Below are 12,491 nucleotides of genomic sequence, written 5' to 3'. Positions count from 1 at the left end.
CATAAGTTATCTTGTTTGAGAAGCATGATAATGATTGTTTCAATACTCAATAAATCAATTTCTTAAATGAAGAATTGTTAAATAATGTTATTGAAAAGAAAATTTTAAATGGATGTTGAAGATCCAAAAAATTTGTTGAAAACAAACAATTAGAAAAAATACAAAAACAAAAATATGATAGTTATGCAAGATATTTCACAAGAAATTCACAGTTTGCAGTTTATTTCGATTTTAAAACAAATAATGCACAAAAGAACTTTTGTTGATTTATTCGTCAAAAGAAGTGACAGATGATAATAAAAAAAAAATCACTATTAAAAAAATTGAACAATACAATTTGTGAATTTTCATTTTTTGCGCAAAAAATGCTTCCATTAAACGAAAATCTTCACTTGCTCTTTTTCATCTTTCTCTCTCTCTCTCTCTGTCTTCTATCCTCTTCCTCGTCTTTTTTATACATTTGGATGTCTTCCTCCTCAGATGCTCTGCTGTTGTCGCCTTTCTCAACACCTGTATCCTCACCAACTGCCAGTTCTCCTTCCCCTCCTCCTTCGCATCTGCTTACTCTTCCCTCTTCTCCTTCCTCGACGGATACCTTGCTGTGTCCTCCTCCCTCTTATTCTTCCCCGAACATCATATCGACCTCAACTTTCCTCTCGTTTGTTCTTGCCAAGGCACCCTTCGCCTTTCCAACATATCTGTCCATTCCCTCCACCTCACCTGTACTGTTCTTCATCTTCTCGCTCCCTCCCTCTTTCTATGCCACGCCAACCTCTTCACCCAAAGTGCAGCCTCGCCTGTGCTCCTGTTCGACGATGGTTCCAGCTGCTCCCTCGATCATCTCATGACCACGAATGTGGCAACTAAATGATTCAGCGTGCCATTTTCATCTTTTTGTTTAAAAAAGTCAATAAGCTTCTTCAGCATGATGTACTCCTTCTTCATCACCATTTTTTTCGACCAGCTCAGAGGTGAACAACTGTGTGTATGTCGACAGCTGCTTGTTCACCTGCAACAGATCAGCCCGTCCACTGCACACTCCCTGGCACTTCCAAGTGGTTTCCCAACCACGGATAAGCTCTTCGAAGCATCACCTTTTAAATCCCTTCCCTGATGTTTGTTGCTGTGCTTTAGGACACCCATGAAAAAGAAGCAGCAGACGGAATGATAAAGATAAATAACAATTGATTATTTCTCCGTTTTAGCGTTCTTTTACTGCTCGTTGAAGTCTTCTCTTCCAACTTTTCTCCTTTTCCATATTATCCTTTTTTCTTTTAAAATCTCTTCAATTTTTTTAAATCCAAATTCCATTCATAATATTCTGTTTTTAATAAATTTATCTTTCTCTTTATCTTCATTCTCTTCATTCACCAAATAATTTTCTTTTCATTTTTTGAAGAAGATGATTTCTTCATAAATACTATTCTTTTTTTTTCCGCTGTTTTTCCTTATGAAGATGTAAAAAATGAAGAAATACGATAAGAAGAAGAAGATGATGATGATGACTACGATGATGAATCAGATGGTAGCTGTAACAAAAGCAGAGCAAGGAGGACAGTTGCAGGTGAAGATGAAAGAATATCCTTTGAAAAAAGAAAGAATTTTGAAAAAAATAGACTTCGCATCGTAGAATTCTCAGGAATTGCTCCAGATGGGGGAGAAAAGAAAAAGTAAAAGATACCCGTTCACGACTCTGAAGTGGGAGAGAGAGATTCGAAGGAAAAGGGAGGAAAACTAAGGATGGAGAATTTTTTGATGTGAATGACGGAGAAGAGGGAAAAGGAGAGGGAGATTGCGAAAGAGAAGAGAGAGGTAACTGAGAGGAGGTGACGCTTGTCTGAAGCTGATGTGGAAGAATTGCTGAGAATTAGTCTTTCTTTATCTGATAGGGAAGTTCTCCTCTTCTTCCACTTGCTGTTCCTTATGCATTTATCGCATGCCAACAGAAGTTGTATTAGCTTCATCAGCAGCAGAATTTGAAGATCCACTCAGGTCCAGTGCATCTGTTGTTATATTCGATGCCAATGAAGTTGACTGAGACTCAGATGTTTGCTGGACAGAAGCAAAAGCGGAAGGTGTGGCTTGTGCGAATGCAGCGCCAACAACCTCCAATCGCTGGATGAGAGAGGCAGAAATGAACATCGAAGGAGAAGAAGAAGGTTTCTGGACATGGTGTGTCTCGAATATGGCTGATATTTTGGGGAGCAAGTCCTTCTTCACCATCAGCCTGTGAGCAGCGGTTGCAACAGCAGTGAGTGCAGTGCGCGTGGCCAGCAGACAAAGCAGCAGGCGATTGGACAACGCGGCAGAAGGTCCGAGGGGCTGCGTGGAGAATGAGATGATGGCAGGTGTTGTGATGGATGATGATGTGGACTGAGAATTTTCAAAGAAGTGATGAAGGAGGTGAATAAAGAAGGGATGGAGAACACGGAAGATGAAGTGAAAGACACTGAAAGCATCTTTGAAAGCAGAGTGCGGACGATAGAAGTGAGTGGATGAGAAAGATGGAGAGGACACACGTTGACAAGAAGCGCTCATGAAAACTCGAGAGAAGAAGGCAGAATCGAATGCTGCTCCCCTTTCTGTGGATACTCAATGCACAGCGGAACAACCTGAAAAGATGGATTTGTCAGTTCGAGCAGAGTTTCTCCGATGGATGGGACATATGTAGTTCTTTGAGGAGGAACTAAAATTGTATTTTCTGAGGCAGACAGCAGAAGTTGTTGGTCTTCGAAAAAGACAGACGAAGCAAACAAAAGCGGGTCAAGCAGAATATTCGCATTGATTGCATATGACTCTCTTTCCACTGCATTCAAAGAGAAATTATGTTCATCATTCTTTCTATTGATCTTGTTCTGCACATCAGGAATAGTGCTGAAGATTCCCCTCTCTTCTCAGAACAGCTCAACTGTGCCTCTTGCCTCGTCCCCTCCTTCAACAGCTGTCCTTCCTTCTCCTCTCCACACATTCATCTCCTTTCTCATGTTCTCCACCAGTTGTGCATCTCTCACAGTATCTTCTCCTCCCAAGCTGAACAGCCTCGTTCCACACAACAGGCTCAGAAACGAGTTCGCATCATTTGCCAATACTTTCCCTGTTTCACCAGCATGCGAAGAAGGATGGTTGTGAACTTTGGAGCTGAGGTGGTCAAAGCTGGTTGAAAAGATGAGACAGCGCGTTTCCGAGTGAGTGGAGCAAAGCAGCGCCTTCATTCTTCCCAACCTGCTGCATCGACCACAAAACAGTTTCTCCAGCCCTGTCTTCAGTCTGCATTTCCTCCCAAACAGAATGATAATCCCAAAGTCATCCACTCCTCCACCATCACTTCCATTGGCATTGATATTTGCATAACCTGTCTGGTTAGACAGACCAGCTGAGGAGGAGGAGGAAGAAGAAGACACCGTTGCAAACCCATTCGCTGCAGCTGCTCTGAGGTGTGTCTGTGTTGCTCTGCCGAGTGCTGCTCTGATGGCAGACAAGACAAGATGTCTTCGTGACATAGAAACAGCCGCCAAGCTGTGATTGCTGTGTCTTCTGGCGGGTGCTGTCTGGCTTCTCTGCTGCCTTCTGAGCCAATTGAGTTCTCGTCTTCTTCTTTCTCTCCATTTTCCTTTGCATACTTGGGTGAAGGAAAGGTGAACTGCAGATGGGTTGGACTGAGCTCTCCGCAGACGATGGTTAAGGTGTGTGAGAAAGTGACATGCGACTTCTTCTGATTGCTATTTTGGGATGCCGATGAAAGCATCTTTCGCTGCTTGGGAGTGAAGCGCAGGGCAGGGCGTGAAGTTAAGTCTTCTTCTCTTTCTGTTGTCTTTTATGTTTCATCGGCATTTGATGTTTCAGCAGATCGTGTTATATCCAAACTGTCTTCATCACCGCTAACGTAACTATCATCGCTATCGTCATTGCCATCATCTTCACTGTCTTCTTCTGCTTCTTCAGTGTCTGCTGCACCTGCTCCGTTCACTCACTCTTTCCTCTCTTCATCTCGAACAAATAGTACATGTTCTTCCCTTTCCCTCTCGGCCAGATCTTTCTTTTGAGCGTCTTTGCCTTGATTTCCTCTTCCTGAACGAGATTTGAAGGCAGCAGAAGGAAGACTGGCTTGATTAGAGGAATAATACTTCCATGTGTCAGCTTCAGTATGTTCTTCTTCATCTTCGTAAGTGCCTCCTTATTCTGCCTCTCTTTCATCTCAGCTGCTTTGAATGTTGCTTCAACTCAGCTGTTTTCTCTCATTTTTACCGAATTGCATGTGTTCGAGGTGTCATATTCAAAAACAGATCTGCTCTTTTCCAGTGTCTGCCGAATGGTCCGTGTACTTGTCAAAAATATCTTTGCACTGAGAATCCTGTCTCACTCCACGTCTTCTTCCTCCTCCTCCTCCTCATCATCATCATCCACTTCCTCGCCATATTCATTCTTATCGGTGTCACTTCTGCTTCTTCCACTTTTCTCACTCATATCAGACTTAAAAGAGTCAAAGGCGATGCTGCCTTCTGTCATACCTAGCAGCTCCAGCTCTCTCGAAAGCAGCTCACTCAGCACATCAAACGAACTCATCGTCGGACTTGTCTTTGATAGGAATGCTTTTCCTTTCGCTTTTCCTTTCCCTTTCACGCTCGCTTTCTATCTCCGCTTTGCTCCTCTTTGTCTTCCAAACTCCTATTCATCTGGAAGAAGCTCTTTAAACGCATAAATTATTCTTCCCTTCTCTTTCTCTTTCTCCTTTTCCTTTTCTCTCTCCTTTTCCTTTTCCTTCTCCTTCTCTTTGTTTCAAAACTATCCTCTTGCTCGCCAATGTTACAACAGTTGATTCCAAACGCCTCGTATTCTGCGCTGTTGCATTTGCATTTGCACATCCTTCACTCTTCTTCCCCTGCTGATTCAACCCCATCGCAGTAATTATCCGCTTCCTCTTCATCTTCGGCGGCCTTCCGTGTGGAATATTCAGCGGCACTTGCTACATCCCCACACGTAATAGCTTCTTCTTCTTGCTGTTATTATTGTTATTGCTGTTATAATTGCTGCTTCCACCCATCTTGTTTGTCAGTCCCAGCACTTCTGATTTGAACTCGGGTGGAGCAATTCTTGAGCCTGTGTGTGTCTTCATACGAACTGTCCGCTTGAAGGCAGCTAGCGCTTTTCTCCCTCCGCTTCGTTTGAGTGCTCTTCCTAATGCAGTTGATGGCATGCTCAGCAGTGAAACAGAAGAAGAATAAGAAGAAGAAGATGATGATGAAGAGGGATTCTTGGCTTGAGCATTTGATATAGGGAAAGAGGCAGTTGGAAAGCCAGCACTTGACGATGCAGAGGTGGAAGAAGAAGCAGAAGAAGCAGAAGTAGAAGAAGAAGACTGAAGATTGAGTGAATTTGAGCTTCCTTCTTCCTCTTTTGTGAAAGTTTGTTGTTCTTCACTGACTTTGTTTGAATCACTCACTGTGTTGTTAACATCTTCATTGTCATTTACATTTTCATTTCCTTCTTTCTTCTTCTCATTCTCTTCTTCCTCTTCTTCTTTCTTCCCTTCCTTTGCAGACTCTCCGTCTTCACTCAGAAATCCAAGTGAGTCACTTTCATCCATCTTGTCTCTATCTGATGATACACCTTCACTTACACCTTCACCATTGCTATCCATTCCATTTCTTCCTCTTTCTTCCCTCTCCTCTCTCTCTTCTCCTTCTTCCCTCGCCTCTCTCGCTGCAAACAATGAATTCTCTTTCCCAATCGTCTTCTTCCCTCTTTTTGGCTTTCCCCTGTGTGGCTTTCGGAAGTCGAGGTCTAACATCTTCGGTGCATGCACTTGCCTTTTCCCTTCGACGATGTCTGAGGCAGACAGCTGATGGCGAAGGGGAGATGAGGGATGAGGGGGCAGAGGGGAACTGGGGGTGGAGGAAGGATAGGGTGAAGGTGAGGGAGAAGAGGAAGGAGAAGGAGAAGGAGAAGGAGAGGAGGAGGAAGAGGAAGAAGATGGAATGCCCTTTCTTCTCTTTGAAGGAGAACGGGGAGAAGGCAATTGCTTTGATGGAATGGATGATGAAGTTGCAGGAGGAAAAGAAGTATTTGAAGCAGCAGAAGCAGCAGAAGAAGAAGTTATTGAAGATGACATCACAGTTGATGCTTCTGATGAAGGAGCAGAAGCATCTGATGTCATTTCTGTTGAATTTGTTGGTGTTATTTTTCCCTTGTCTCCGTCCTCACCGATCATGTCTTCTTCTCTTTTCACAACATCTCCTTTGCTTATCTCAATCATCTCTTTCTTCATCTGCTTCACTGTTTGAGACAGAACACTCGGCGCTTCATTCAACTGAGCCATTCCCATTCCACTTCCACTTCCACTTCCACCACCACTTCTCTCTCTCTCTCTCTTTCTCTTTCTCTTTCTTTCTCTCTCTCTTTCTCCATTTTCACCTCATCATTAGCACTTCTCAGCAAGTTGTTGATGTTCATCTTTTGTGTCTGTGTCTGTGTCTGTGTCTGTGTCTGTGTGCGAGTGAGAGGGCTAAGTGGAGGATGTGCTTGATGCTTGCTGGAGCGCCTGGAGTGTGAGGGAACAATGGAAAGACGAGAATTCAAAGAAGACTTGCCCAAAAGACGAGAGGCGGTGGAAGAAAGAGAGGAGAAATGAGAAGAAGAAGAAGTTAAAGAAGAGGAAGATAAACGAGAACGAAAAGAAACAGAAGAAGTTGAAGAAGAAGCAGAAGAAGATGATGAACCAGGAGGAGGCATCAGCTGAGGGTGAGGAATGTTCCTCTGCTTCATTCTGTAGTAATAATTGGTCGATGGATGTGAAAGAGGCACAAGTGCTGTTGAATTCTCATGAGAAGAAGAAGATGATGATGAAGAGGAAGAAGAGGAAGCAGAAGAGGAGGAGGAGGAAGAAGAAGAAGAAGAACGCAAAGATTTCGGAATGACCTGCATATTTCTGAGTGCGCCTTTTGGAGCTGACTTCTCTTTGTCCTTCACTCGCTGCTGTTCAGCCACGTAATTCGCTCTCTGCTTTTCGAAATCTCTCAGCTCTGCCTCAAACGCAGCTGATATGCCGTCCAATTCACGATGGAGCTCAGGAATGAAGAGAGTGTTGATGTAATGGGCAACGAAACGGGGCTGGAGGAAAAGAGGAAGAGAAGAGAAATGGAAAAAGGAGGAGGAGGAAGAAGAGGAGGAGGAAGAAGAAGATGATGATGATGAATGATGTTGGTGATTTATTTGATTGGAATGTTCAGATGAAGTGGAAGATGATGTGACAGACGGAAGAAGAGGAGAAGAAGCAAGCGATGCTGTTGGAATTCCAAAAGAAGAGGAAGAAGAGGAAGAGGAAGAAGGAGAGGAAGGAAAAGAGGAAGGAGAGAACGAAGAAGAAGACATTGAAGGAGTGAGAGATGGAGAAGAAGGCGGAGAATATGTTGGAGTCAGAGGAGGAGTGGCAGAGCCAACAGAAACAGCACTTTTGTTAGCTTTTTCAGAACTGTCAGTTGCATTTTGATTGAATCGATTCGATTCCAATGTGTTTGTGACAGAAGGGAAGCATCTGCAGTATGTGGAGATGATCTGTGACAGCGTCAGAATGGATGGATTTGTCTTTTTTGTGCTTTTATTCGCTTTTTTGTTGTTTTCTCTGAAACCTGCTTCATTGCTGACACGACTGATGTTGCTATTCATCAGAGAATCAGATGAACTCACTCCATTTCCACTGAAAATTGTATTGTTCTGATTCAACATTGTCATCATCTTCTGTTTCTTCTCCATCTCCTTCTTTTCCTTCTTCTTCTGCTTCATCAACTCAGCCACTGAACTCTTTGATGGATCCACTGCACTGACACTGCTCAGAAATGCACGTGGCTGCAGAATCCTGTCTGTTGTCAGCCCAACAAGCGAATACCTCACAAAGGCCTCACACCACTGCGAAAACACAACCCCATTCGAAAGCAGCTGCGAATTCCGCATCTCCTTCCGCTGCTGCTGCCTCTTCTTTAGCAGATCCTTCCTTTCTTCTTTCTCTTTCTCTCCCTCACACAGCTGATACACCCATCTTGGTGTGTCTTTGTTGTTTGTGATAATCACATCATCTCCTTCTTCCTTCTCCATCAGTTCATCAACATCATCCACCTCTTGCTCAAACAATGTAGACAGCACTGTCTGTGCGAAGATGGCAGCGACGACGTAGACACACCCCATAAACAGCGTGTGGAGCGACTGATTTGGCAGCAGCACGAGCGAATGCGCAGAAGACACACACAACACAAACAGCCTCCAGATGGCAGTGAGCTCAGCACCAGACAAGCCGAGGGAGGCAGCCAGGACGAAGGCGCGAGAGGAGAAGAGGCGGGTCACTTTGAGCACAACAAAGTCGACAGAGTGGAAGACGAAGGCAGAATGAGAGGAGGAGGCGATGCTTTCGGCACGGCGAAGTAGAATAGAAACACTCTTGTCAATTGTGTTGGGGTTGGTGCTGGAAGGAGGAGAGGTTGTATGATTGGTGGAGTGTTTTGTGGAAGAAGAAGAAGATAATTACAATGATGGATTCTTGCGCGCTTCAGAAGGTAATATTATTATTCCAAAGCCCAGCGTTGGGAAATCCGGATTATTTGCCAATTCTCTGTAAGTGACATTTTCATGAGCCAACCATTCAATTCCTTTTGTTTTGTTCCACTCCAAACACTTTGCAGCTGCTGGGAACATCCTCCGCACTTTTGGGATGTCATTACCAATTTGTGCAATCAGCGCCTTCTGTCTAAGCACAGCATATGTGCTGCTCTTCATCATCCGCTCGGCCTCTGCCTGCAACGCCTCCTTCTCCTCTTTCGCTTTCATCTCGCTCTTCCTCCTCTTCCTCTCTTCTTCTGCTTTCTCTGCTGCTCGCACTGCCCTCAGCTGCTTCAATCGTTCTTTCTTGCTTCTTCTCAACTCCATCAGTTCTCTCTCTTCTTCGTTGAATTCCATTTTGATGCGCTTCTTCGTCTTCTTCATTGAATCAGCCAGATATGCTTCAATCAGACACAGCAGCTCTTCATCTGAGCGCTGAGAGAGAATGGCATAGATCGAAGTGGAGGGCGTTGGAAGACTTGAGGTGTGAGAGAGAACAAATGAAGAAGAAGAAGAAGAAGAAGAAGGCAAAATAGATTTAGTTGGCTGAGGAAGATTGCGAGAAGATGAAATGGTTGTGATTTCTGCTGATTTCTTTAACAGTATTTCAGACAGAGATTTGCTGAGTGAGTGGATGAAGCGGTTGTTTGGGGGCATGTCAGCATCAGAGTCAGAAGGAGAAGAAGGAGAAGAGGCAGCAGAAGGAAGAGAAGGGACAGAAGGGAGAGTGGAGATTGGGGAGATAGGCAAGATGGATGAGACAGGAGTAATAGAAGAGGAAGAGACAGAAGAAGAAGAAGGAAAAAAGGAAGTTGAAGGAGAAATGGTAGAAGGTACAGAAGGAGTGAAGGAAGGAGTGAAAGAGACAGAATATGAAGATGAGAGCATTGGGCGAGAAGAAGAAACAGAAGCAGAAGCAGAATAAACAGCTGAATGCGCAGAGAGAAGCATGTTTCCTTCTTTCTTCACAGGCGACGAAGGCGGAGTGAAGATTGAGTACAGCTGCTCTTCGTATTCCAACGGCGCTGGGATGTGCTCTTTGCAGAAGCCGGCTCGTCTGTCAGAGGCAGCAAGAGATCTTGTTCGGATGCTGCTTGAAGAAGGAGAGGAGAGAGAAGAGAGAGGAGAGAGAGAAGAAAAGGAGGAAAGGGATGAAAGAGAAGGAGAAGAAGAATTAAGAGATAAAAGAGGAACTTGAGCAGACAGTGTTAGTTGAGATGGATGAGATGAGTGGGGAAGATGAGGAAGATATGTTGAATGGGAAGAGGAAAGAGGAAGAGAAACAGAGGGAGACAGAGAAGGAGATAAAGAAGCAGCATAACTGCCATTCTCACTCATATTCTCATTCACATTGAAACTTCCATTGCTATTGTCATTGACACTTCCACTTTCATTCACACTTGCTGTGTCAATTGCATCTGCTGTTGCATTCCCAACAGAAGATTGTCTTTCCTCTTCCACCTCCATCTGCCCATTACCCTCATTTGATGTCTCATTTGAAGCAGACTCATCAGAAGGTGGAAGCTCAAATCTAACAGTTGGAGTAAAACTGTTCATCTGCTGCTGCTGCTGTTGCTGTTGACTCATCTGCTGGTTCATCCTCATTTGCTGCTGCTGTTGTTGAAGTAGCTCTTTCTCCAGTTGCTCATTCTGAAGAGTGCGAAGATGGCGCAACACACGGCTCGACAGCAGGCGAAGGTTCGAATCCTTCTTGAGGCGCTTGATCTTCTTGGCAGAACTTAACTTCTGGAAGGAGGTGGAGTTGGACAAGGGAGAAAGAGAAGAAGGTGGAAGAGAAGAAGAAGATGATGATGAAGATGACGACGACGAAGAAGAAGAGGAGGAGGTAGAAGATGATGATAAAGAAGAGAAAGGAGAAGGTGAAATGGATGGTGATGGAGCAGATGAAGTGTGTGTTGAAAGAGGCGAGCGAGGAAGATTGGCTGTGCGCAGACGAGGATGAATACGAGAGTCTGCTGTTTTGTTCTTTGAGAGCTGAAATGAGTCTGGTCTGAGTGTTGGAGACAGCAAAGGAGGAGGAGAAGGAGGAGAAGCTGAAACTGAGGAAGAAGGAGAAGCAGCAGAAGCAGAAGAAGCAGAAGAAGCAGAAGAAGCAGAAGAAGCAGAAGAAGCAGAAAAAGAGGAGGAAAATAAAGACGAAAATTATGATAACGAAGAGGGAGATAAGGAAGATAATTTAGTGGATGTGTTATTTGGAAAAGTGGCTTATGATTAATATGAGGAAGAAAACGATGAAGAGGAGGAATGTGAAATGGAACAATCTTTCGATAAATGGGGAGAAGTTTGAGATGATGATGAAAGCATTGAAGTCGTGCGACTGAACTTCATTCAAGCAAAAAAATGAAGCAATGTTCGCACATTCCTCTGATGTTGAAAACATACCACCGAAAAGGGAATAGGCGAGAATGGGAAGACGAATGAGATGAATGGAAGGACGAGAGGGGAAAGGAAAAAGATTTTTGAGAAAAAGCATTAGCAGCAGCAGAAGAAGAAGATGATGATGAAAAAGAAAAAGAAGAAGAAGAAGATGGTTGAGGAATACTACTGGAGGCGATGTTGGTGGAATCTGTGTCATTTCCTGTGATTTTGGAATCAATCGCACTGAAGGTGAGTGCTTGAAGAGGAACAAATGTTGAGGTGAAGGGGGTGAGGGATGCTTCTTGGAGGAGGGAAATGAAGCCGTTGAGAGCATATTCGATGGCGGCACATGGGGTCTTTTGGGGTCTTCCACAGACATCAGCATCACTTCCACCATTTGAGACTATTTTGTTCTGGGCAATGAGGGGGAGCCAGCCATTGAAAGTTTCATTGTCAGCAGTTCCTTGATTCTACACTCTTTTAGTTTGAGTTGTTGAACCACAATTCTCAAATTGGGATTGGGTTATGCTGCTTCCACTGAAGAACACATCATTTCCTCTGCCATTTACAGAAGTGCTTCCAACGAAGAAGTTGATTTTTTATTCATTCACCTTTTGAATATGCTAATTAGCTGGTGCGAATCAATTTTCAAATGGTTTTGCTCCTGTTTCTTTTCTCTTTGCTATGATTTCATTCAGAAAATATATTTCCTTCTGATTCTTCTGAACTCTATCGTCATGTTCTCTTTCTTCATCTTCATCCAACAAAAATTAAACTTCATTTCAAGTGAACTGTTAATTCTCCAAAAATCTTTTTTAATTAAAAAATAAATTCATTTCTTCATTATTTAGTTAATTTGCTTTCATCTTTTTTTCTCCATCTTCAATGCACGCTGTGTCACGATAAATAGCTATCAATATACGATAAACATGAAAAATAAAATCCAAAAGTCAGATGAATAAATTTATAAATAAATTTTAAAAATCAATGAAGATAAGTTCAGAGTATATTCAAAGAAATAATAAGTCAAAATAGAGAATCAAAAAAAAGATAGATTGAATTAATAATAATGGAGAAAAAACCAATTAACCATGATGAAATAAAAAATAAAGTCAAAGAAATACTCATTAAAATAGAATCACTTACAGACATATTTCTGAAAGATGAATTATTATTCTTTCATTTTCACTGATATTCCATCTCGGGCTGACAAATTATTTATGAAAAAAATCGTATTGGTTGCTATTATTGCAGCTTTTTTAATAGAAATAAAATGAGAATATGGTTCAAACACATTAATTGCTTTGCGCTTTGCTCACAAAAATATCCACATGAAAATTAATGCATATTTATTTTTGACACAATAAAATACAAAAAATTATAAATACGTTCCATTTTCCTGAAAATATGTGAAATTAAAAATCTCGATCACAAAAGTGGTCACTAATTTTTCTTCGGATTTTGCAACAAACAGACATTAAAAGATGTGGGGAAGCTGTCTGCGTGGAAATCTGAGAAAAAATTAG

The 12,491-nt window shown here is 42.8% G+C and overlaps 4 protein-coding genes across 4 annotated transcripts; 1 reads left to right on the top strand and 3 right to left on the bottom strand.

Annotated features, from left to right (window-relative positions):
- The first annotated feature begins 255 nt into the window (after window positions 1-255).
- On the top strand, window positions 256-1,009 carry MONOS_16401 (uncharacterized protein). Its single transcript, XM_067869309.1, has one exon. The coding sequence runs from the start codon at window positions 291-293 to the stop codon at window positions 846-848; it is 558 nt and encodes a 185-aa protein (XP_067721182.1). The 5' UTR covers window positions 256-290; the 3' UTR covers window positions 849-1,009.
- Window positions 1,010-1,929: 920 nt separating this feature from the next.
- Window positions 1,930-2,538, bottom strand: MONOS_18137 (uncharacterized protein; the record flags this gene model as incomplete). The annotated part of the gene is made up of 1 exon (XM_067871126.1): window positions 1,930-2,538. The coding sequence occupies one exon, from the start codon at window positions 2,536-2,538 to the stop codon at window positions 1,930-1,932; it is 609 nt and encodes a 202-aa protein (XP_067721181.1).
- Window positions 2,539-2,894: 356 nt separating this feature from the next.
- Window positions 2,895-3,500, bottom strand: MONOS_18136 (uncharacterized protein; the record flags this gene model as incomplete). Its single annotated transcript, XM_067871125.1, has 1 exon — window positions 2,895-3,500. One exon carries the CDS (start codon window positions 3,498-3,500, stop codon window positions 2,895-2,897), a length of 606 nt encoding a protein of 201 aa, XP_067721180.1.
- A 1,463-nt stretch (window positions 3,501-4,963) lies between these two features.
- MONOS_18135 (uncharacterized protein) lies at window positions 4,964-11,362 on the bottom strand (the record flags this gene model as incomplete). Its single annotated transcript, XM_067871124.1, has 5 exons — window positions 4,964-5,195; window positions 5,709-6,156; window positions 6,897-8,452; window positions 8,516-10,581; window positions 11,150-11,362. 5 exons carry the CDS (start codon window positions 11,360-11,362, stop codon window positions 4,964-4,966), a joined length of 4,515 nt encoding a protein of 1,504 aa, XP_067721179.1.
- Between the last annotated feature and the right edge of the window lie 1,129 nt (window positions 11,363-12,491).

This window comes from Monocercomonoides exilis (genome assembly GCF_001643675.1).
Source record: "Monocercomonoides exilis strain PA203 chromosome Unknown scaffold48-729018, whole genome shotgun sequence".
Lineage (NCBI taxonomy): Eukaryota > Preaxostyla > Oxymonadida > Polymastigidae > Monocercomonoides > Monocercomonoides exilis.
This window is presented reverse-complemented; position numbering and strand designations above follow the sequence as displayed.